General features: G+C 33.8%; 1 protein-coding gene across 10 annotated transcripts in view; it reads left to right on the forward strand.

Annotated features, from left to right (window-relative positions):
* Hectd1 (HECT domain E3 ubiquitin protein ligase 1) overlaps positions 1-25,824 on the forward strand; it is a 91,827-nt gene that overhangs the window by 25,062 nt on the left and 40,941 nt on the right. For all 10 annotated transcript variants that reach the window (XM_013357442.3, XM_013357443.3, XM_040275211.2 and 7 more), the window contains exons 4-15: positions 3,070-3,297; positions 4,347-4,628; positions 4,727-4,997; positions 5,761-5,837; positions 6,128-6,226; positions 7,928-8,042; positions 8,881-9,055; positions 16,210-16,348; positions 16,537-16,707; positions 22,058-22,280; positions 22,862-23,125; positions 23,226-23,302. In XM_013357442.3, coding sequence (XP_013212896.1) covers positions 3,070-3,297; positions 4,347-4,628; positions 4,727-4,997; positions 5,761-5,837; positions 6,128-6,226; positions 7,928-8,042; positions 8,881-9,055; positions 16,210-16,348; positions 16,537-16,707; positions 22,058-22,280; positions 22,862-23,125; positions 23,226-23,302 — 2,121 coding nt within the window. The remainder of the gene's footprint in view (positions 1-3,069; positions 3,298-4,346; positions 4,629-4,726; positions 4,998-5,760; positions 5,838-6,127; positions 6,227-7,927; positions 8,043-8,880; positions 9,056-16,209; positions 16,349-16,536; positions 16,708-22,057; positions 22,281-22,861; positions 23,126-23,225; positions 23,303-25,824) is intronic.

The following is a 25,824-nucleotide window of genomic DNA, read 5'->3' on the forward strand; positions in this document are numbered from 1 at the left end:
TATTTTTAAACTCTTTTTTTAGTTGTTTCTTTATTCCTAGCAGATGGGTATAATGAAGTCTTGAGCCGTTTCTCTTCTCTTTTTTCTGGGGGGCGGTTGTTTTTGTTTTATATTTATTAATAATTACACATATGTATATAGACATATATTTATATAATTTTTTGAAGGGGTTCTGGTGATCAAACCCAGGACCAAACGGCAAGCAGGTGATTTCTAATATTTTTAAGCCTACGGTTAAAAACAGTGTTACGATTAACGTCTTATTTGGGGCTAGGGATGTGGCTCAAGCGGTAGCATGCGTGAGGCCTGGGTTGGATCCTCAGCACCACATACAAACAAAGATGTTGTGTCTGCCAAATACTAAAAAATAAATATTAAAATTCTCTCTCTCTCTCTCTCTCTCTCTCTCTCTCTACCTCTCTCTTACTCTCTTTTTTTTTAAAAAAAAATCTTATTTGCCAATTGTTAACTTTTTTTCTCTTTTTTCTCTTGTTTAACTTGAAGATTCCTTGTCCTCTTCTCATTCCCTCCCCTACCTTCCTCCCTTATTTTTCACTGATCCTTTGAAAATAAGTTGCAGAATAATGACATAATTCTATCTTTGATAAATAACAGTATTTCAGTAAAAAATAATTTCCAATTTATTAAGCCCAGTGGTCCCCACTATGTCTTTTATGGTTTAAAAATAGCCAGAAATTTACACATTGCAAATTTTACACATTGCAAATCCAAAATTTACACAATGTACTTTATCATTACTCTTTTTATTCTCATTTAATGGAGAACAAACAGCTCTCCTCTTTTTCCCATGACACCTTTTTACAGAGTCCAGGCCATTTGTCTTATGTAATGTTCCCACATTCTAGATTTGTTTGATTGCTTATTCATGGTTAATTTCAATTTGAAAAATTTATTTGCACCCTGCTGTGTTGGCGTTTTGCATAGTTTTTATTGCATCACATTGGAAGGTATATAATGTGAGGCTGTTCCATTATTGATAATCTGCTACTTAAAAAAAAAAAGCAGGAGCTCCTTCTTTGGCTGTGGATTCTACTTCAGCTGTCCTCTTCCTATTCATAGTCATGCTCTTAGGAAGAAGAGCAGTAAGAGGTTTACACTTAGTCACTATTCAGTCCACAAAAATTAAGTTTGTGATTGTTTAACTCCCCTGAAACTATGGGAGAATGATCATCAGTAGCATCTCTGTTATCAAACTTTGTGGACTTTTTGCAGCCCTTAACTTACTGGATCTTGGATCTTGATAGTGTTTGACATAAGTCATCATTTCATTCTTTTTGAAACTTTATCCTTTAGATTTTGTCACATGCCGCTTTATTTTTTTCCTTCTCTCTCTCTCTCTCTCTTTTTTTTTTGCAGGTTCTTATTTAACTCATTCTTAAATGATAGTATTTTCTAAAGTCCCGTTTTTACTTCTTAAAACTACATATATCTGCCTATATATGGCAGTCTTATCAGTCACTTTAATACCATTTATTCTATATACTCACATTTTTATCTCTGTCCTTGACCACTGTTGAATTCTAAGCTTCTTATTCAAGGCCTTACTGGACATCTCTTATTGGATGTCTTAGCTCATTGTCTTTCACTGCAGGTAAACTCCTATTTTGTTAATTGGCATTAAATTCCACCCTGACATTCAAGACAAGAAACTTGATCTTTTTACTTCCTTTCCTTCTCACTACACAGATAATTAATGATCGGATCCTTTTTTAGTTTATTTTCTACTCTTTGTTTCTCCTGTTATTTTCTATTAAATATTTGAATGTTTGCATTTACCAATAATTTTTCCATACCCTATTTTCTACTAGCTGGAAATTTGATTATATTATCTTTCAGCTTTAAACTTTTCTTGTCTACTGGATAAAGTCTTAAGTTTCTGTTATGCCTTTAAGATTGATGGACCTTGTTAGTTGTACCTGAACACCTTAAATAGCATAATTTAGAAAATAAAAGTAGAGTTTTATTTTACTTTTTGGTATTAGAGGTTGAATCCAGAGGTGTTTACCACTGAGCCATATTCCCAGCCCCCTTTTTTTTTTTTTTTTTAAATATAGGGTCTCACTAAGTTGCTTTGGGCCTTGCTAAATTGCTGAGACTGGCCTCGAACTTCTGCTCCTTCTGAGTGGCTGGAGTTACAAGCTTGCATTGCTGTGCCGTTTGAAAGTGGAGTTTTGATGTTCTGATATTTGTAAATTAAGTGTAAGAATGATGAGCAATAGTAATTGCTAGCATTTATCCAACTTTTTTTTTTTGGTACCAGGAATTGAACCCAGGAGTGCTTAATCACTGAGCCACATTCCCAGTCGTTTTTATTTTTATTTTTTTTGAGACAGAGTCTTGCTAAGTTGCTTAGGTCCTTGTGGAATTGCTGAGGCTGGCTTTGAATTTACAATCCTTCTGCCTCAGCCTCCTGAGATGCTGGGATTACAGGCATGCGCCACTGTGCCTGGCTACCCAACATTTTTTTAATGTATAAGAAAGAGCTTGTACCCTTTTGCTAAATTACATATAATTCATTAGTTTTATCATTGAAATCTCATATATGACTAACTTTAATATGGCTTGAGCATTTTAAATGTGGCTTCTCCAAATTGCCATTGTGTTGTAGGTATAAAGTGTACACATGATTTTTGAAGATAGCACATAAAAACGTTAAATATATCAGTAAGTTTTTAAGTTGATTATATGTTCCAATGATGACGCCATGTTTATATTGGGTTAAATTAAAATTATTATTGAAATAATTGTTTTGTCATTTTACCTTTTTTAATGTGGCTACTAATATATTTTGGAGAGTACATTTATGTTTTCTTTGATTCTATCAAATTAAAATTAGGCTTGTATATTATTTTTTTATTTTTTGGTGTGGTACAGGGCTTTAACTTAGGCATTCTCTACCACTGAGAAAAAATTTTGAGACAGCATCTTGCTAAGTTTCTGAGGCTGGCCTTAAATTTGTCATCATCCTGCCTTAGCCTTGGAGTTGCTGGGATTATAGGCTTGTTCCACTGTACCCAGTTTCTGTTAATTTTGTTTCACCATTTTTAGGTGCTGGAACTGATATGCACTCGTGAGTCAGGAGCAGTCTTTGAGGCTGGAGGTTTGAATTGTGTGCTTACCTTCATTCGTGACAGTGGACACCTGGTTCATAAAGACACTTTGCACTCTGCCATGGCTGTGGTATCAAGACTCTGTGGCAAAATGGAACCTCAAGATTCTTCATTAGAAATTTGTGTAGAATCTCTGTCTAGCTTATTAAAACATGAAGATCATCAGGTAAATAAATTACTATTGTATACTCTCAGTTTTCAAAAGTGATTTTTATGTTTCCTATTTATAACTATGATACACTGTAATTTGAAATTTTTACTTGGGATAATCTCTTCTTTCATTTTATACGTGTGGTAATTTTTTGGCAATAAAGTGTTCTTTATTATAAAAGTGATGTGTTTAGGGGGCTGGAGTTGTAGCTCAGTGGTAGAGTGCTTGCCTAGCATGCGTGAGGCACTGGGTTCAATTCTCAGCACTACTACATATAAATAACAATAAAGGCCCAACTAAAAATAAATATTTTAAAGAAAGTGATATGTTTATTCTTAAAATTTAAATGTTATGGAAATATATAAACATCTTTACAGTTGCACTTGTACTCAGTATTATTTTGTTGACTTAGGGAATTTTGTTGACTGAAAGTAAGGTAGATTTCAGTAAAGTAAAATATCACTATTTATGATGTTATTTATAAGCCTTCCTTTAGTTAGCATAGTTTTAGAAAATAAGACTTGATTTTTCATGCCTTTTTACTATTTAGAAATTATTTCAGTTGATAAGTCATAGAATTTCTTGGCAAAATTGTACATAGTAAAAGCTCAAAAATATTGTTACCATCTGTCTACATTCTTATGTGTTCTCTCATTTAAGCAGCCACAATGAGATGTAAGTACCATTATTAAACCTGTTTTACAGTTTGAGGGAACTGAATCCTTAGGCAGTTAGATAACTTCTTCAGGTCATACACAGCCAAATATGGAGCCACGATCCAAATCTAGATAGATTATACACTTTATCACTTTGCTATAGCTCCCTTTTTTATAGTGTCAAGATTGAATCAGTATTAGCCCTCTTCCCCTTTTTAAAGGATTTCCTTTTTTTTTTTTTTTCCTAGTTGTAGATGGACAGAATGCCTTTATTTTGTTTATTTTCATGTGGTGCTAAGGATAAAACCCAGTGCTAGGCAAATACTCTGCCACTGAGCTACAGTCCCAGCCTAGTACTAGCCCCTTTGAGGTGAATTTTATCCACACACCTATTCTTTACATTGCTAGGTTTCAGATGGAGCCTTACGATGTTTTGCATCACTGGCTGACCGATTTACCCGTCGGGGTGTTGACCCAGCTCCATTAGCCAAGCATGGATTAACTGAGGAACTGTTATCAAGAATGGCTGCTGCTGGTGGTACTGTATCGGGACCATCATCAGCATGTAAACCAGGTCGCAGCACCACTGGTGCCCCTTCCACAACTGCAGATTCCAAATTGAGTAATCAGGTGTCAACAATTGTAAGTCTGCTTTCCACACTTTGCAGAGGCTCTCCGGTAGTAACACACGTAAGAGTGTTTTTGAATCTTTGCTCTTTAATCTTTTAGAAAAAGTATTTTTGTATAATGCAAATGTTTTAAACTTTTTTCCATTATTTTCTTCCTAGGATCTCCTGAGATCAGAGCTTCCAGATTCAATTGAAAGTGCATTACAGGGTGATGAAAGATGTGTACTTGATACCATGCGTTTGGTTGACCTTCTCTTGGTGCTGTTATTTGAAGGAAGAAAGGCTTTACCTAAATCTAGTGCTGGGTCTACAGGCAGAATTCCAGGACTCCGTAGATTGGATAGTTCTGGGGAGCGCTCACATCGGCAGCTTATAGACTGTATTCGAAGTAAAGATACGGATGCACTTATAGATGCAATTGACACAGGAGGTCAGAAAATATTTTGTTTTAAATATAAAAACTGTGAGATAAGGAACTATAGTCAATTTTTTATTTCTTGTTTTGGACAATATTCTTAGCAATTGTGCCTTGCTATGACCAACCCCTTGCATATTCTCCTATATACAATGGAATGATTATGAACTTTGATGCATGGTAGGACCTGGATGAATGCTTGCTGAATGAGTGAAACTTCTACAGAATTGGAAATTTCCTTTTATTTTTTTTATCACCTGAAAGAGATTTTGCTAATTCTAATGTGAATTGCAGATTAAATTTAAGGCTGTTTTGTTAAGATTGATGGAAATTAACATGAGTAAATTATAGTAATTATATAATAATTTTTTTAGCCTACTATATACGTCAGGTGATGAACAAGTATTATAAATTTATAAAAGTTGCTTCTGGGACATCAGACTTGTATTTTGGATTATAGGTGTGGATTGGCTTCTTTTATATAGTTATGTTATGATGTAACTGGTACCTTGTTGAACTGTATTATACTTTAGTTTTTCCTTGTCATGTTTATTTTTAAGGTATAAAGTCTTATGAATTCTCAGTGGTTTAAAAATTTGAGAATACTTTTTTGTAGCTGACCTTAGGCATGTTTATTATATATACTACTTTACAGTTGATTTTAATATTTAAAACACTTTCTTTTTGCTCTGTACTTGGTGGGATATTAATAATAACTTTAGAAAAGTTCAGAATTGTATTGGCTCTGAAAATAATTCTTTTTCCTTCAAACTTTTAGCCTTTGAAGTAAATTTTATGGACGACGTGGGTCAGACTCTATTGAATTGGGCCTCTGCTTTTGGAACTCAGGAAATGGTAAGCTAATAAATAAGAGCTAGTATCTTATTTACTTATTTATTGGAATTGGAGATTGAACCCAGAGGCACTGTACCACAGAGTTATATCCCCAGTGCTTTTTATTTTTTATTTTGAGACAAGGTCTTGCTAAATTGCTGAGGTTGGCCTTGAACTTGCCATCCTCCATCCTTAGCCTCACTAGTTGCTGGAACTATAGGCATGTGCCATTATGCCCTGCAGAGCTAGGATTTTAAATCAAGGATAGAGGAATTAATATAGCAACTTTATGGTTCTTTATCATTTTACAGGTAGAATTTCTTTGTGAGAGAGGTGCTGATGTTAATAGGGGTCAAAGGTCATCATCCTTACATTATGCTGCATGTTTTGGAAGACCTCAAGTAGCAAAGGTAAAAGCCAGGTTTTTAAACTATTAATCTGTAACAATTGCAGGGTCCAGAAATTAGAGTGATATGGAAACTTTTATTCTGATAAGTTATGCTTCCATGCTATCTCCATCCATTCCATTCCTTCTTTTCTACTATAAATTTTTGGTTTTATTTTTGTTTTGCATTGCTGGGGATTGAAGTCAGGAGCACTTTACCACTGAGCTACATCTCCAGCTTTTTTTTTTTTCCATTTTGAGACCGTCACGCTAAGTTGCTGAGGCTCTCCTCAAACTTGCAGAGGCTCTCCTTGAACTTGTATTCTTCCTGTCTCCGCCCCCCCAAGTCACTGGGATCTATAGGTGTGCATCACTGTGCCTGGCAGTGGATGTTTTTTTTTCAATTTTTTTTTTTTGCTTTTCTGTCTCAATACAGATTCAAGTAAAAACACAAATATGCTTATTTACTTTTTATGGAAAATGAAACATACCAACCTAGTCTTTCATTTAGTAATATATATTGTAGACTGTTCCCTATTAGGATATAGAGAACTTTTTACATATGCATACTTATCCTTTATATATATACTGTAATTTTATTCAACCAGTCACCTAATGGTGAACATGTGGTTGTTTCTAATTTCTTACTCTTGCCAACAAATAAGTGTAAATATATTTCTGTTGTTTTTTTTTGTCAGTAAAGCAGATACTGTGTTTTTAGAAGAATCATCATTTTTGACTCCTACTTCAGAGGTTTGGTTTTACAATTACAGAAATTGAGATTCCAAGAGGTCAAATGAAAAGGGTCAAATCAAATTTATAATCTAGGCCTCTAGAATCTGCCTATTTTGAATTAATTTGGCATAATGCAAGGTTGTTCCACTCTGAAGTCAGGCATTCCTGGATTCAAGGTCAGCTCACACATAGAAAAAACTGTGTGACCTTGGGCAAGTTTCTTAAGTTTTGACCTGAAGATTTCTCTGTGAAATGGGTCTATACTCCTTGGAAGATTATTGTGAGAATTAGAAACTATACATGTAAAGCATTTATTGTGATAGTCACATCTTAGGTGCTCAGAAGATGGATAGCTGCCATTATTATTACCTTTACAGTACAGTTAAATTTTTATTTATTAATTTACTTTCTTTTGCTGTACTGGGGATTGAACAATCCTAGAGAGGTTCTATCACTGAGCTATACTGACCTATTTCAGGTGTTTTAATTTTTTCAATGATGATTTATTATTTTAGCACAACATGGCTTATGTATCTCAAAGTGCACCGGGAGTTTTTAAAGTGTCTTTATGGTGCTAGGGATCCAACCCAGGGCCTCAGGCGTGCTATGCAGGCATGCTATCACTGTGCTACATTACCATCCCCTATTATAGATATTTTTAAAGTTAGCCAGTTAAATGAAAAAGTGTTTATTGAGCCATTGTGATTTTAAGTAAGTCCTTTATCATGAGGTTATGATGACAGGTTTAGTGTGATGTGGTGGGAATAGAGGTAAAGTATGGTTCTAGATGATTATTTGGCAAATTGGAACATAACCTAATTTGAAGTTTTTCAAGATATGAATAGCTGGTTTTAGGGTGATAAGTGCAAAGGCATAGATTTGGATTAGTACCTGCATGATTAAGTAATTCTGGAAAATCTTTAGATTGCAGAGTTGGATGTCAAAGAAATCAGGTATTGTTATATTCAAATTAAATGCTTTTCTTCTCAAGACTCTGTTACGGCATGGTGCAAATCCAGATCTGAGAGATGAAGATGGGAAAACTCCATTAGATAAAGCTCGAGAAAGGGGCCATAGTGAAGTAGTAGCTATTCTTCAGTCTCCAGGTGAGTAGTAAATTCTTTGCTTTTAGGCCATCTGGTATTAACTTTTCAGCTTCACTTCCTATGGAAGTAGCTTTTTATAGACACTTTTGAACTCTTATTATATATATGTATTCTTACAGTTGCTTAACAGTTTACTGTTCTGTGTTCTTGAAACTGTGACTGCATGATTCCAGAATGACCAAAACCTAAAAAGTTCAAGGGATTTGGGAATGTCATATAAAGAATTATTGGATATTGTGTAGATGAAGTAATTTGGTCAGATTTTGCAGTTTTTGTGGAGTTGATGAATGCAGAAATTCTGTGAAATAGTTTTTGGAATCAAATTGTGTATACATAATTATTTTCTTAATTTTTTATTTAGCTTATTGAAGATATTAATATCTTTATTAATATTTTTAGTCAGGAGCAATGGCACATTCCTGTAATTCCAGTGACTCAGGAGGTTAAGGCAGGAGAATCACAAGTCTAAGGCCAGGTTGAGCAACTTAGAGTTTGTCTCAAAAGAAAAGAAAAAAAAAAAAGGGACTGAGGATATAGTTCAGTGTAAAGTGCTCCTGGGTTCAAGCCCTTGTATAAAAAAGCTATTAATATAAAAACACTGTTAATAGACAAAGTGTTCTAGTTTCAGTTTATTTATTGTTAGACATGATTGTAGTCCCCTCCCCCCATGGTAAGGATTGAATCCAGTCCTCATTATTGCCAGGCAAATACCTTAACACAAATATATAGCCCCAGAACCTAGGTGATTATAGTTTAAAGTGGATACATCTTAAGATATTTTTTTCTTAAAAGGAAAGTTTCCCCCAAAATATTTCTTTGAACAATATTTTGTCTGCAGGTGATTGGATGTGTCCAGTTAATAAAGGAGATGAGAAGAAAAAGAAAGATACTAACAAAGATGAAGAAGAATGTAATGAGCCCAAAGGAGATCCAGAAATGGCACCAATATACTTGAAAAGATTATTGCCAGTGTTTGCACAAACATTTCAGCAAACTATGCTGCCTTCAATAAGGTAGTTATTCATACTATTTGTATTTGTTAAATAAATTATATGGTTCTAACTCCCCTTTCCAGAAGTATTAGAGATTTATTGTAACATTAAAAACGTATAGTAAGAGTAAAAATTTGATTAGAAGTGGGAAAGTTATCTTTCCTTTTTTTAAATTTATTTTTTATTTATATATGACAGCAGAAATGCATTACAATTCTTATTACACATATAGAACACAATTTTTCGTTGTATCTCTGGTTGTATACACAGTATATTCACACCAATTCGTGTCTTCATACCTGTACTTTGGATAATCATTTTTCCTTTTGATGACCTATTTTAAGAGAAGGTGTTTTAAAAAGTCAAGAGAATTGGGTCCTTAGATTCTTAACACAGTTTTAGTACCGCTCTGACTATTTACTCACTAGACAAATTCTGATAAATATAACATGTACTTATTTAAGTTTCTGGAGGCCTTTGGAGGATCAGAGTGAGATGGTCACTGTAGGCGTTACACAAGACAAATGAGACCTGGATTACTGCAGGTCTTACTTATTTTATCTTTGGAGGCCAGTAAAGAAATAATGTAATAGTACAGAGGAGTTTGTGATGGGTAAGACATGGAGTTCTATGGAACATAAATCATTTAATAAGTAATTGGTCTGGGCAAATTGGAAAAGGTTTTATTGCAAAGGTGAGATTTAATTCATGGTTTAAAGTCTACTTATTAATTTTCTAGGCGGACGGATTTGGAAGAATGGGTAGGGAATGGTATGTGCAAATACAGTGATATGAATTGATCTAGGATTTCCTGGTGGCCCCCTTTATAGTGTATCTGTAACTTGCCATTTCTGACCACTTTTTGTTAATACTGTGGTCTAAGCTACTGTAGATTATAACTTTACTACCATGGTAGCCTTTTTTAAAAATATTTTTATTTTTCAGTTGTAGTTGGATACAATATCTTTATTTTATTTTATTTTTTTATGTGGTGCTAAGGATCGAACCCAGGGCCTCGCATGTGCTAGGTGAGCACTCTACCGCTGAGCCACAACCTCAGCCCTACCATGGTAGCCTTTTAATGAACCTTTTTATCTTTCATGAAACTTTATAATCTGTTTATAAGTCATATTTATTTATTTTTATGTGGTGCTGAGGGTCAAACCCAGTGCCTCGCATGTGCTAGGTGAGCACTCTACTGCTGAGCCACAACCCCAATCCCTATAGCTTCTTATTAGCCATTAATAAAACTTACCTCCTTAACTCTTAGGATTATAAAATTTTTACAATCCTCAGCCAGCTCCTCCACCTCATTCATCCTTGTTTAACCTCAATCCTATTACACATAACTGTGCTAGCCGCCTTTCTGTTTCTGAAACACTTTAAGTACATCTCTACTTTAAAGATTTTGCCCTTAATTTCAATCTACTTGAAACTTTCTATACCCAGATTTTCTGAATGGATGGTTGGTTCATACAATTCAGATACGACACTTTAAATTTTTTTTTTTTGTTATTTTAAATTTTGGGGTTTTTTTGTATTAAAATATAGGTTGTAAGTTCATTTTATTTATTTATTTATTAGTTACACATGACAGTACAATGATCTTGACATATCATACATTTAAATCAAATGGGGTATAATTTCTCATTTTTCTGAGTGTACAGGTTGCAGAATCACATTGGTCATAGAGTCACGTATATACATATAGCAATACTAGTGATGATGGGGATCAAACAGGGCCTTATACCTGCTAGGCAACCTAGGATACCTTTTACATCAGTCATATTTTATTGTTTTCACAGAGCTTATACTATCTGAAATCTTGCTGTGCTTTATTATTATTATTTTTTTATTGTCTGTCTCCCCTTTGAAATAAGTACCATGGGAGCTAGCTTGTGTACTGCTCTGTTTGTATAGAGACTAGGAGGTATAGAATAGAGCTGTATGTTTTGGTCCTCAGATATTTACTGAATAGTTGAGTTAATGTTTTGTTAGCAATTTTTAAGTATTTTTGTATTAATGGAGTATAGGACATGTTTAGAAAGTACATTGAGGGGCTGGGGATGTGGCTCAAGCGGTAGCGCGCTTGTCTGGCATGCGTGCGGCCCGGGTTCGATCCTCAGCACCACATACAAACAACAATGTTGTGTCCACGGATAACTAAAAACATAAATAAATATTTAAAAATTCTCTCTCTCTCTCCCTCTATCAAAGTACATTGAATAATGTTGAGAAGATTGACAGGAACTTTTTTATGACCTATGGCATCCTTTGAAGGCAGAGTGATGTGTGTACTTTATCCATAGTTAAAAGGATTATTAAAACCTGAGTGCAGTGGTGCATACCTATAATCCCAGCAGCTCAGGAGGCTGAGACAGGAGGGTTGTGAGTTCAAAGCCAGCCACAGCAAAAGTGAGGCACTAAGCAACTCAGTTAGACCCTGACTGTAAATAAAATACAAAAAGTAGGGCTGGGGATGTGGCTCAGTGGTTAAGTGCCCCTGAGTTCAATCTCTGGTACTCGTCCTCACCCCCCCCCCCCGAAAAAAAAGGATTATTAAAGACCTATGAGGAAATTTGACATAGTTAGATTTCTGATTTATAAAGTTCCCTTGCCAGCCTGACAGAAAGAAGGATTGACATATATGGCGAGAATGAAAACAGGTCTCTTAAGTGTTTACTGCAATAGAAACTTCAGTCAGATAGTAGTACTGGAAATAGATTCAGTAGTTGGGTGATTGTTTAGGGATTGGTGACCAGTTAGTTGTGAAGGTTGAAGAAAAAGAGGGAGTGAGGGGATAAATACCAGCTTTTTCATTGAGTGATTGAGAATTTAATTTTAATCAGTTTAAATTTAGGATATTTACAGTTTTGTAAGATTCAGGTCTCTCAGGTACCAGTATTATGAGCTGAGATGAAGATTCAAGCAGTCTTCTTTAAATAAGAAAGAAGTGGCTGGCAGGAAAATAATTTACTGTGAATATTTAAGAACATGATTTTTAATTCTTCCCTCAATAGCTAGAGCTATAGAAGTGTAGGTGTTAGTGGGCCACTTTTTTTGAATCATCTTAAGAAATGAGCAAGTTTAATTTTAAACAAGACAGTTTGGTCTGAAATTTTTTAGAGGACTGGTGAAAGAATCATCAGATCTATTTGGAGTAGAATTGCTTTGTGATAGTGCCAGCAGAAAATTACTAAATTTGCTGTGGTATACAGAATTCTTTTATTAGGTGATTATTTTCTATCATCCTTTTAAATATTTGGAGATTATCTAAACATAATTTTAGCTTTAGCATATTTGATGCAAAATTCTCCCAGGTAATAATTAGCAGATACATTTAATAATGGCTAGAAAGACAGTAAATCAGTGAAGAGCTTGGACTCTGGAATGAGGTCAAACTATATCCAAATGTTAGCATTGCCACTTCCTAGACAGGTGACCATGGGCAAAACTAACTTCTGTCTTGGTTGCTTCATCTCTAAGATGAGGATAATTATACTTAAATCTCTTCAGGTTTGAGAGTAAAAATTAAATGTTACATGTTTTAGCATAGTGCCTAATATCTTACAGATATATGAAAAATGATAGTTCATTTTTTGGAATTAACAATATTAAAGGGAAGTAGGTTACAATCTCAAGTTTTACCATTTTGGATTAAAAATGTTTTGAAGGGTAAACAACTCTGAATCAGTTTGAAGGAGTGTTGATATACACTAACATTAACTATTGTCTATCTATGTTGGCCTGTGCATGATGTCTGTTCAGGGAATAAAAGGCAGACAACAGAGCAGTAAAGGTGTGAAAACAGCGAATAGTGATATCAGTTTTATAAAAACCCAGTTATTCCCTCTGAGGATTCTCCACTTAGTCTTAGAAGATAGGCTACATTGAATTTTAAAGAGGTCTGGTAAGTAAGCATCCTAGGAGCTAGTGTTAATAACTGGACAAAGATTGAATCTACTTTTCAGCAACTCAGAGATCCTTGAGGAGCCATTTGTTTATTTTAAAAATCAATTTGACTGAGAAAAATAGACTTGGTGGGATAAAGGGGGAAATTGTTCTTGGATGAGAATACTAAATAATCTCAAGATATAAATTTTTCTAAAATATAACTTATAGGTTATGCAGTCCTAAAAAAAAGTTATAGAATTTGTTTTAGAACTTGACAGATTCTAAAGTTAATCTGGAAGAATAAATAGGTGAGATTATTAAAGAAAAGTATGGAGAGTTAGTGTAAACTTTTAATAATGAAATTTCTGTTGTAACTAGTTGAAGAGTGTTAATCAATAGAAGAATACTATACCCCAAAAGTCAGTTATAAACAGGAATTAAGTGTATTGTAATGGAGGTTGCTTTGATCATTTAGTGGAAGGATGATTATTTCTTAAATGGTACCAGAATATCTTTGTAGTCTGATTTTAAAATAAGCTTGTTTTTTTTTAAATCTTTTGTCCTAAATCACAGATTCTAGAGAATTTAAAATAAAAATTTAAAAAGCCTGTAGGAAACCAAAGTGTTCTCTAGTTAGACCTTAATTGGAAGAATGATTTTTAAAAAAAAGTTTTTAAATTTGTTCTAATTAGTTATACATGATAGTAGAATGCAGTTTGACACATCATACGTAAACAGTATAAATTCTCACTCTTCTGCATGCACATGATACAGAGTACACAGGTCATGTAATCACATATGCACATAGAGTGATAATGTCTGATTCATTCTACTGTCATTGCTACCCTCAGGCCTCCTCCCCTCCTTTCACTCCTCTAAATGAATGGCTTTTGAAAATTGTTTGCATTAGTTAAATCTGTCATTTTGTTTTATTGTATGTTTTTTCCTCTCTGTTTTTGTTTTGTGGTGCTGGGGATTGAACTCAGGTCCTTGGGCATAGTAGGCAAGTGCTCCATCACTGAGCTGCATCACCAGCACCTGTTTATTTATTTATTTAAGCTATATTATTCCCTGCCCTCCTCCCAACTTCTCTTTTGTTGTTGTTGAAGGTTCTTGCTGACTTGCCCAGGCTGGCTTCAAAGTTTTGTTCCTCCTATATTAGCCTCCAGAGGTGCCGGGATTATAGACTTATGCCACCCTGTCCATTGTGGTTTTTTTTTTTTTTTTTGTACCAGGAATTGAACTGAGGGTCAATTCCTAAGCCACATCCCCAGCCCTACTTTGTATTTTATTTAGAGACAGGGTCTCACTGAGTTGCTTAGTGCCTCAATAAGTTGCTGAAGCTGGCTTTGAACTATCAATCTTCCTGTCTCAGCCTCCCGAGCTGCTGGGATTACAAGTGTGTGCTACCACACCCCTGTTTTATTTTTTCTGAGAAGCAAGATCTTACTATGTTGCCCAGGGTGGTATTGGAACTTATAAACTCAAGGAGTCCTCCTGCCTTACTATTCCGAGTAGCTGAGACTAAGGCTCACATTACTATGTTTGCCTAAATAAATCTTTTAAATTTATCATGTAAAAAAAAATCGGGCTGATTTGTGGTTCAGCGGTAGAACGCTTGCTTGCCTTAGCACGTGCAAGGCCCTGGGTTTGATCTTCAGTACCACATAAAAGTAAATAAATAAAATAAAGATAGTGTGTCTAGTTACAACTAAAAGAATAAATATTAAGAAATAATTTCTAAAAAATCAACTACTTCATGGCAAAAAAAAAAATTCCCAAATCATCAAAATATAAACTCTTAATTCAAATAAATATGCCAGCAGATTGGTATATATTAGCAAATATGTCCAAGAGATACTATCCTTATAGAAAGAGTATGTATGTAATGCATTCCTAGCTCAGAATCATAACAGCTCAGTGTATGATAGAAAGAACAGGCAACAGATGTTGTTATGCTGTTGTTAATTGAAATAAATCATGACATAAAACTCTTATACATAAATACTAATTTATAACATAACAAAAATAGCCGTTATCAAAAACTGCAAGCACTAATCCTATTAGGACAACTTGCCTTCTGTCCACCTAAAATTTTTATAATGTACTTGAATGTGTGATAAGGCACATTTATTAAAACAATTAATATGTTGTGAATTCAGCTAGAAAGAGTTATGTTGTAGAAATACAGCTATATCAGGTGTTTCTCTAGGATGTTAATAGCAATTTTTGCTTCTCTATTCTTCCATCCAATCACTTCAAGCTTAATGATACCTATAGCTTATATCCTGAACATTGTAGATGCTCAAAAACAATTGTTAAATGAATTGATTATTGACTCATATAATAGAACAGTCTTTTTTTTGGTCTGTTATAATTTCCATGTGGGAGAATGTATATATAATTTAAAATAACAGGTTGCTTGTTATCAAATTGAAGTTTGTTTGTATAGCTTTATAAATGTCTCTCATGTTACAAGCAAGGAGTGGGTGAAAAGAAAAGAGGTATGCCAAATTAAGTCAGAATATTTTGAGGCATGGGATTATTGGTATGTATTTATGAGAAATAGCTATACTAAACTGTATTTTAAAATGACAAGGACAAAAATACTTGAATTCATAGTTTGTTGTTCATGTAGACTACCAGGTATTTAAAGTTGTTAGAGGTTTGTATTTTTTGTTATAGAAAATTTTAGGTTACTTACAAGTTATATACTATTTAATTTTGTAGTAATTGCAATACTTTTTACTTGATTTTGTAAAATTAACATTGTGTTTTAACAGTGACATTGCTTAAATGTATAATAGAATAGTAAATTTAATATGAGCTCAATACATTAATAATAAGAAGTACAATTACCTCAACAGTATACAAACTTATGGTAGTATTACGTATTTTTTTGTATTCTTTTATCAAGTATATACTTATATATATATATATATATATATTTTTTTTTTTTTTTTTTTTTTTTTTTAAGCAGTGTATAAAACTTAATGTTGGCTGAGCATAGTGGTGCAGACCTGTAATCTCAGTTACAGAATGAGGCAGGAGGATTGCAAGTGTGAGGCCACATTGGGCAATTTGGTGAGAACCTATCTCAAAATCGAAAATAAAAAGGACTGGGGATGAAGTAACACATCCCTGGATTCAATCCTCAGTACTACCGAAAACAAAACACTTCAGTGTTGGATACTTTAGTTTTCCTGAATGTACAGGTGCACTTTGGTTTATTTTAGCTTCTTAACTTGGCTTGATAAAATTATTCTTTTTTACTTTTCAAGGAAAGCAAGTCTTGCTCTAATTCGAAAAATGATTCATTTTTGCTCTGAAGCACTGTTAAAAGAAGTTTGTGATTCTGATGTTGGCCACAATTTGCCTACGATATTAGTGGAAATCACTGCAACTGTTCTTGATCAAGAGGTTAGTTTCTTACCTTTCTTGAAACTCTTGCAGCTTTAATTTTCTTTAGATGGTAGTTAATAAAATAAAAGTTTTAATTTTAGCAAATCATTTTGTCTGTGCAAATTACTGTTTTTTTTTAGGCACGTAACGTTATTTTTATCATTTTCTCTAATTTCCTTGCTGTCATGTACCCTTTTTCCCTCCAGGATGATGATGATGGTCACCTGCTGGCTTTGCAGATCATAAGAGATCTAGTAGATAAAGGTGGTGATATTTTTTTGGATCAGCTAGCCAGACTTGGTGTAATTAGCAAAGTGTCAACTTTGGCAGGTCCTTCCTCTGATGACGAGAATGAAGAGGAATCAAAACCAGAAAAAGTGAGTAGTCTTAATGATTGTGGTATCAGGAATAGGGTTTGTTTTAAGGAAATGTATTTTCAATTTATGATTTTTTTGGCACAATAATTGTAATATGAAATAGTATTATATATTTATTTTTAATTGGTAATTTTTCTTTTATTGATATAATTTTAAGTAGACAGAAAAATTCCTGATATAGATAAGGAATATAAAAATACCCTGTATCTACATTCACTAGTTACTATTTTCCCCATTTAGCATTTTTACAGACACTTGAGTGTATGTATATATTTTAAGAATATTATTTGAGGGCAAGCTGGATTCCAGTATTTAGTATACCTAAATAACCAAAAGGGGAGGGGGGAAACTTAGCACATTCTTTTATATATTTCTAGTATAATTATTACAGTTATCAAAAATCAGAAACTTTAATACTTAAGGACTGAGGACATAACTCAGTGGTAGAGCGTTTACCTAGCATGTGTGATGCCCTGGGTTCAATCCCTAGCACCATGAAAAAAGATTTAGTATGTATATAAAACTAGTACTTAATCCAGAGTCAGCATTCTAATTTTGCCATCCTCCTTAATATCCTTCATTGCAGTCGTGTCCCCCCACACCTCCCTTCAGAGTCTAATCCATGTTGGTATCATGATCCTGAGAACACATGAAGTTTATTCAGCTTTATTTTTTTCCTTGCATATCCTTGGTGTTTTTGAAGAGTGAGGACAATGTAGACAAAGAGCTTCACTTTGCATTTGTGTTGTGTTTCTTTGTGATTAGATTTTGTGATTTAGTGAATGCTTACTCTATATTAATAATAAAATGGTAATGTTTTTGAGCAAATAATAGTATATGAGTAGTAATTGCAAAATCCTGAGGGATGTGAAAGAGTGTGTGTGGTTTTAGTAGGAATACTTGAAAAGTGATGTTGAGTTCCTCTCTTAGCTAATGTACCTTCTCAGAAATAAATGTGTTTACCCTGTTGTTGATGATGTTAACTTGAATCCCTTGATAACTTTATGTCTGCCGTGTTTCTCTACTGTAAACTTAATAATTTGAGATTATGTAAATATATTGTTTTTCATTAAATTTTGCATATTACTTTAAATATTCATTGACATTTTTGCCATAGATTACAAATTTAAAATATACCTCATCTATCAACTAATTTTCAGCAAAATTTATTCCTAATATTTAGTGTATGCTTACTCTATATTAATGATAAAATGATAATGTTTTTGAGCAAACAGTAGTGTATGAGTAGTAATTACAAAATCCTAAGGGATGTGAAAGAGTGCGTGTGTTTCTTAGACCTGGTGAATCATCAGATTTGCTATGGCATTTAAGAAAAAACAAATGTACAAATGTATTGTCTCATTTATTCCTTGGGTTTTTTTGGTGGTAGGGATTGAACCACTGAGACATAGGTTATAGCAATCTCAACAGATCCCAGAAGTCTTTTTTTTTTAATATTTATTTTTTAGTTACAGTTGGGCACAATACCTTTATTTCACTTATTTATTTTTATGTGGAGCTGAGGATCGAACCCAGGGTCTTGTGCGTGCAAGGCAAGTGCTCTACCGCTGAGCCACAACCCTAGCCCCTCAGAAGGCTTTTTATAGAAATCAGCAAATTAAAACTTCATATGTGAATGAGTACAGTGGCTCTACAATGGCCAAAGCAACCTTGTAAAGGAATAAAGTTGAAGCAGATTCCAATTCTTTTTTTTTTAATATTTGTTTTAGTTGTAGGTGGACACAATGTTTATTTTATTTTTTAAATTTATTTTTTAGTTGTAGTTGGACACAGTACTTTTGTTTTATTTATTTATTTTTATGTGATACTAAGGTTCCAACCCAGGGCCTTGCACACGCTAGGCGAGCGCTCTACCCTTGAGCCGCAATCCCAGCCCCAAATTTCAATTCTTTTATAAAGCAGACTATGAAAGTAATCTGTGGATAGATTAATGACTTAAGTATACTTGATCATTGATACTTAGCAAAATTGTTAAAACAATTCAATCAGGAAATGAAGATCTTTTTGAAAATTAATAATATATGCAAAATGTTGAACCTTTACTTTACCCTTAATATATTCACCATATATAAGAATTAACAGCAACGCATGCTGAAATATATGAACTAAAATTGTAAAACTTCAGAGAGAAAAGGGAACTCTTCAGCTCTTCATACCATGGCTTTTGTCAAAAATTTCTTAAATGAATCTTTAAAAAATTATAGTATATTCAGGTGTGGTAGGGCACCCTTGTACTCCAAACTGCTTGAGATAGTGAAACGAGATGATCACAAATTCAAGGCCAGCTTCGGCATTTTAGCAACAGCCTGTCTCAAAATAAAAATTGAAGGGGCTTGAGATGTGGCTCAGTGGCAAAGTCCCTGGGTTTAATCTCCAGTCCTGGCGGGGGGGGAATATTATACTAGAAACACAAAAATGAATGAGTTGGACTTCATCAAAATTTTTTTCTGTCAGATTTTGTTGATCTGAAAATACTAGTTAACCTTTCTTTTGGAGGGAAATGCTTGGGGTTGAACCCAGAGTCTTAGCATGCTAGCACTAAGCTGTATCCCCAACCTGTTTCATCTTCATTTTTAATGAATACTTTCAGTGTCTACAGTACTTATAGTTTATCGTTTTTGAATACTTTAAAGGTGTTTCAGTTAGCGCCTGTAATCCCAGCGGCTCAGGAGCCCGAGACAGGGGGGATCCTGAGTTCAAAGCCAGCCTCAGCAACCTGAAGGCACTAAACAAGTCAGTGAGACCCTGTCTCTAAATAAAATACAAAAAATAGGGCTGGGGATGTGGCTCAGTGGTCGAGTGACCCTCAGTGATCATGTATCCCTGAGTTCAATCCCTAATACCCCCCAAAAAAGTTTCATTGCTATTATTTATTATTATTATTAGCATAATTTCTGATAAGAAGTTGTTTTCTTTGGATATATCTCCTCTCCCTATTTTTAAAGATTCTTATCACCGATTTTTCAGTGTTTTTACTGTAATGTGCCTGTGTGTGTGGATTCACTTTCGTGCACTTTTGTATGTGTGTACGACTGCTTGATACTATGTTCTTGTGAGTTTCTTTATGGGCTTATAGCTTTTGTCAAATTTGTAATATATTTGGCTGTTAATACTTGAAATATTTTTTTCTTCTTTTTTGCCTGGTCTCAAATTACACACTCATTAGACTACTTTTTATTGTCACATGGGTCACTGAAGCATTCTTTTTTTTTGTCTCCCCCCCACCCTGCCGCCCCAGTCGTTTTTGTTTTGCTTTATGCCTGATTGATTTTGCTGATCCCCCACACACACACACTGATCGCATCTAGTGAGATTTTCATTTTAGGTATTGTATTTTTCATCTTTTTCTTCTGGTTTTTCTCTTATGTTGATGTTTCCCTTTAAATTCTTGATAGTCACTTGTATGATTTCTTGATCTTGTTCCACTTACAACATTCCAGGTGTTTTTTTGCCCACTCTTTAGAGTATGACCCTATACTTTAGTAGTCTAATGCTCAGTTGAAACCATGTTTCAGATTTCTGCAGGTGTTTTTGGCTTATTTCCCTAATCCCGAACTCATCCTTAAAATAATCCAGTTGTCTTTAATACCTTAAACTCTTATTCCCATTTTCTCAATTTATACTGCTAGACTTATTTTTTTTTCCCCTCACTTTCTGTGACCCCAGCTAGGAAATTGTTTCTTGGTTTGTTGCATTCATTTTCTTGGGGATCACAATTCTGTGTTGTCTGTTGTCCCATATTTGAAAATACTTTTTTTTCCCCCATATATCTTGTCAAGTTTAGAGTGGTTTACTATGGATGTGAAAGACTAGGTCCTTTGTTAATCTATCCTGGCCCAGAGCAGATGTTCTTATGTGTAGACAGATTCTGAAAACTTTCAGGATCTGAGGTTAAGCTACAGAATGTTAGCAGGTTGATTTTTGTTTTCATTTTTTCTTTAAATTTTTTTTTTAGTTGTTGATGATGTTTATTTTATTTGTTTATATGTGGTGCTAAGAATCAAACCCAATGCCGCAAGCATGCCAGGCATGTGCTGTACCGCTGAGCCCCAGCCCCTTGTTTTCATTTTTTTAAAAAGCATTCTCTAAATAAAATATCCATATGATCATAGAAATGATACAGTCTGTTGATTTAGTTGGCCAAGGAGGGGGCCTTTGAATTTATTTTTTTATTTGATTTTGATTGACATAATAATTTTACACATTTGAGGGTCACACTGTGATAATTTGAGTTGTGTGTACAGTATGTAATGATCAAATCAGGGTAATTAGCATTTCCATCTTAAATATCTGTCATATCTTTGTGTTGGGAGCATTCAACTTCCTTTTTTCTAATTCTTTTAATAAATTATCATAGACTATCATTACTCTGCTGTGCTATAAAACATAAGAACCTATTGCTCCTAGCTAACTATATTTTGGTACCATTATCCAACCTCCTTCGATTCCAACTTTCCCTTCTCTTTTCTGGCCTCTAGTGACCACTATTCTACTCTCTTCCAAGAGAGTATATGTATTTTAGCTTCTACGTATGCGTGAGATTGTACAGTACTTGTCTTTTTGTATCTGTCTTATTTTACTTAATATAATGTCCTTTAGTTGCATGCACATTGCCTCAGATGTCAGGATTTCATTCTTTTTTAATGGCCAAATATTAATCCATTCCGTATATGTCACATTTTCTTTATCTAAGACATTTGTTTTTTATTTTTTGCAAGGCTGGGGATTAAACTCTGGGCCTCACACACACGCACTAGGCATGTGCTCTATTACTGAACTATAGTTCAAGCTCAGAATTAATATATGTATGTATGTATATATATGTGTGGTACTGGAAATTGAACCCAAACCTTTTGGCATGCTAGGCAAATACTCTGTTACTGAGCTAACATGCCTAGTCCCTTGGGATTTATTTTTTAGAAGTTTCTCTGGTGATTCTGAGGCACCATTTGGTTCAAATATCAGTGGTCCCATCTAAGTCTCCATTTGTTACAAATCATCAGACCCAAGAGATGTATAGTGAGTTTACCAAGATCTTCAGAGTATTAATTATATAAATAAAACTCTCATCCATTGGTCTTTCAAATGAACATGATATAATTTAGGTCATTTTTCATATGGTTTTCTTAGCATTTTTAGGACTTAAATAATTTTAAGATTCAGTTATAGGTAATTAGATAATCACAATACATATTAAACCATAAGCAACTGAAAATTGTGTTTAATATGTTTATTTTCTGAATTTGATTCATAGTCAAGTTTTTACAATACTTAATATTTGAAATAAAATTATTTTCTACATTTCATTGAATAATTTTTGCATATTTAGGAAGATGAACCACAAGAAGATGCTAAAGAATTACAGCAAGGTAAACCATATCATTGGAGAGACTGGTCAATCATTAGGGGAAGGGACTGCTTATATATTTGGAGTGATGCAGCAGCCTTGGAATTGTCTAATGGCAGTAATGGATGGTTCAGATTTATCTTGGATGGAAAACTTGCTACCATGTATTCAAGTGGTAGTCCTGAAGGTGGATCGGATAGTTCAGGTAATATTTTGTTTCAGTTAAAATACTTTTTTAGCTTCTACAATTTATTTTTCTCTTTATATTTTTGCTACTATTATCACAGGAGTAAGCACATTCTAGATGATCATGTGGTCAATTTCTTTAATAATAGCAGAAAAATTATACAAGTAAGTATTTCATAAATACCTTCTGTTTTGTTTCATTTTGCTTTTGCAGTATTGGGAATCGAACCCAGGGCCTTTTACTTTTCAGGCAAGAGCTCTATCGCTATGCTAATTGAACAGCACTATAGCTACTTATAATCTTTTCAGTCTTTAGATAAATCTGTCTTTTGTCATGTAGTGGTAAATAGCATGGGTTTATTGCTTTTTCAAGTTATATCTTTTCTCAGAAGGTTCACCTTTTTAAAAAATTACACCTATAAGATTGCTTTTATGCTTAAACCTAAATAGATCAAACAAGTGAGAGGATTCCAAAGGACAAAACTCTATGCTAATTTTTCTTTTATAAAATTGACATTCTAATAGGTAGTTTCTATTTATTTTTGAACATGGAATAGTCTAAAGGAATGAGGTTTTAAATTAAGTATTTTGTCTTTGTAGAAAGCAGAAGTGAATTCTTAGAGAAGTTACAAAGAGCCCGAGGCCAAGTAAAGCCATCTACTTCAAGTCAACCTATACTCTCAGCACCAGGACCCACTAAACTTACTGTAGGGAATTGGTCATTAACATGCTTGAAAGAAGGAGAAATTGCTATTCATAACTCAGATGGTCAGCAAGCTACAATATTGAAAGAAGATTTACCTGGTTTTGTATTTGAATCTAATAGAGGAACCAAGCATTCATTTACTGCAGAAACTTCTTTGGGTAAGTATGTAGCTAAGTTTAGCAGGTAAGAATAAATGAATATGTAAAATTGCAATGAAGTATGTTATGTGAATTGTTCTTTTGTTGTCCCACTCCTAAGGTTCAGAATTTGTGACTGGATGGACTGGCAAAAGAGGCAGAAAACTGAAATCCAAGTTAGAAAAAACAAAGCAAAAGGTATATTTGTGAAATGTGCTTTTTTTCTGTTTGATATTGAGTTGAAAAATTTTCAGTGATAGCTTATAAACATTGAAAAACTGCCAGCCAGATGCAGTGGCACACTCCTGTAATCCCAGCAGCTCGGGAAGCTGAGACAGAAGGATTTAGAGTTCAAACTCAGTGTCAGCAATTTAGCAAGGGTTGGGAATGTGGCTCCGTAATTAAGTGCCCCTGGGTTCAATCTCTGGTACTAAAAAAAGACAGAAAACAAAAACCTTGAGCCATATAACATAAGCTTTTCAAATATGACATTTTTAGTTTTCTATTTTTCTTTGCTCATTATTTTTTATAAAATATTCTTTATACCTACTCTAAATACCAACATTAAAACTGAGGCAAACCCAGGAATTAACGAGAAAAAGAATTAAATTATTTAATATTTCTGATTAAATATCACAAACTTTTTTTATAGTACAGGGGATCAAACAGGCTTTTTTAAAAAATATTTTTTAGTTGTCAATAGATCTTTCGTTTATTTGTTGATATCAGTGCTGAGGGTCAAAACCCAGGGCCTCACGAATGACAGGCAAGTTCTCTACCACTGAGCCACAACTCCAGCCTTCCCCCCTTTTGAATAACATTATTTTAATGACATTTTGACAATGTTCATACTACCCAAAGTGATTTATAGATTATAGGCAAAAATAGAAAGAAAAAAAATGAAATGGATAAGGAACCTCAAAAGACCTCAGATGGCCAACTGAATGTTTTTTATTTAAAAAATTTTTAAAAATTCTTTTTAGTTACACATGACAGTAGAATGTATTTTGATATAAATGGAGTATAACTTTCCATTCTTATGGTTGTACATGATGTGGAGTTAACTGGTCATGTATGAACATAGGAACTATGTCCTATTCATTCTACTATTTTTCCCATTCCCATCCCCACCCCACCCCCAGCCCATTTCAGTGAACTTCCACTCTCCCACTCCCACCATGCCTATTGTGAATCAGCATCTACATATCAGAGAGAACATTTGGCCTTTGTTTTCTTGAGATTGGTTTATTTCACTTAGCATGATAGTCTCCAGTTGTATCCATTTACTGGCAAATGTCATAATTTCATTCTTGTTTATGGCTGAGTAATATTGCATTGAAATACAAGGCTTTTTGTATGCTGGGCAAGTGCTCTATCAGTGAACTACATCCCCAACCAACCCCTTTAAACTCATACTGAGATTATTAATGATGATAATATTTTTAGTGATACAGTGGGATTAAAAATGATCATTATACTTTATAATCTGATTTTGTACTTCTTGATAATGCAACTTAACTGCTTGGCTCTAAATCCAGATCATTTTGGTGCTCAGTTTATTGGCTATCTTAGATAAAATCACTATATTAAAAAGATATCAGGGAAGAGGGTGTAAATTCAGTAGAGTGCTTGCCTAGCCATGTGCAAGGCCCTGATCCTAGTATTGGGAGGGCAAGATATAGGGAATACTCTCCATTTGCATTATTGAGCTCAGAATCATAGTATTTTTAAATTCTATTCATCAGATATGCATTGTTCTTTTAAATGGCTAGCAAAATTCCATCTTTATTATATTAGTCGCTCTGCAGTTTTTATTTTTTTAAATATAATTATCATAATCCCATAGATTAAACATTTTCAAGTTACAAATGTTTATTTTACCTTATAATGGTAATATAAAATAGTGTTTAAGTATATATGCAAAGAATGCTTGTAAGTATTCTCATTATTGGAGAGTACGTGTGATTAATGCATTTGATTTGGAGAACTTTTATATAGAGGGCCACAGGAGGATTTCATGTCTTTAATTCCTTTTGTGACTGTGTTGGGTTATATCCTGAGGCTATTCTGATGCTAGATTTTGGGAAGAACAGCTTCAGTTCTTTTTTTTTTTTCTTATGAGTAAGTTTGCCCTTTATAGTTATGTAATTTTGGGGTTGCTCCTGTGTTGGTTTTTTTTTTTTTTTTTTTGAGTTTAAGGCCAAAGATTACTTAGAATATGTTGAAAACATTTGAGAAAGAAATTTAATACTATTTAGGATGGTCTTAGATATTAAAAGGAATTTGAACTAAGTATAGTTGTTATTATTCACAGAGGCTTTATCAAGTGATGCATATGTAACCTTGTTTTATGTTTGTTTATGTTTAAAGATACCTTATTTAATGATTTAATTTGTATGGTTGATTTGTTAACAACATTGAATTGGCCAACAGCATCATCATACCAGAATAAGACTTTTTTTTTTTTTTTTAGTAGCACAGTTTTTATTCTGTAAGATTCATCACAGGGCTGGGGGTGTGGCTCAAGTGGTAGCACGCTCGCCCACAGTGAGTGAGTCATTGGGTTCGATTCTAAGCACCATATAAAAATAAAATAAAGATATTGTGTCTACCTAAAACTAAAAATTAAATATTTTAAAAAAAAGATTCATCACAGTGTTAACAACTAGACAGTACTTCTGCACTATGTTTTGAGTGGGCATATAAAACAGTGAAATTAC

Source organism: Ictidomys tridecemlineatus, chromosome 5, assembly GCF_052094955.1.
Source record: "Ictidomys tridecemlineatus isolate mIctTri1 chromosome 5, mIctTri1.hap1, whole genome shotgun sequence".
NCBI lineage: Eukaryota > Metazoa > Chordata > Mammalia > Rodentia > Sciuridae > Ictidomys > Ictidomys tridecemlineatus.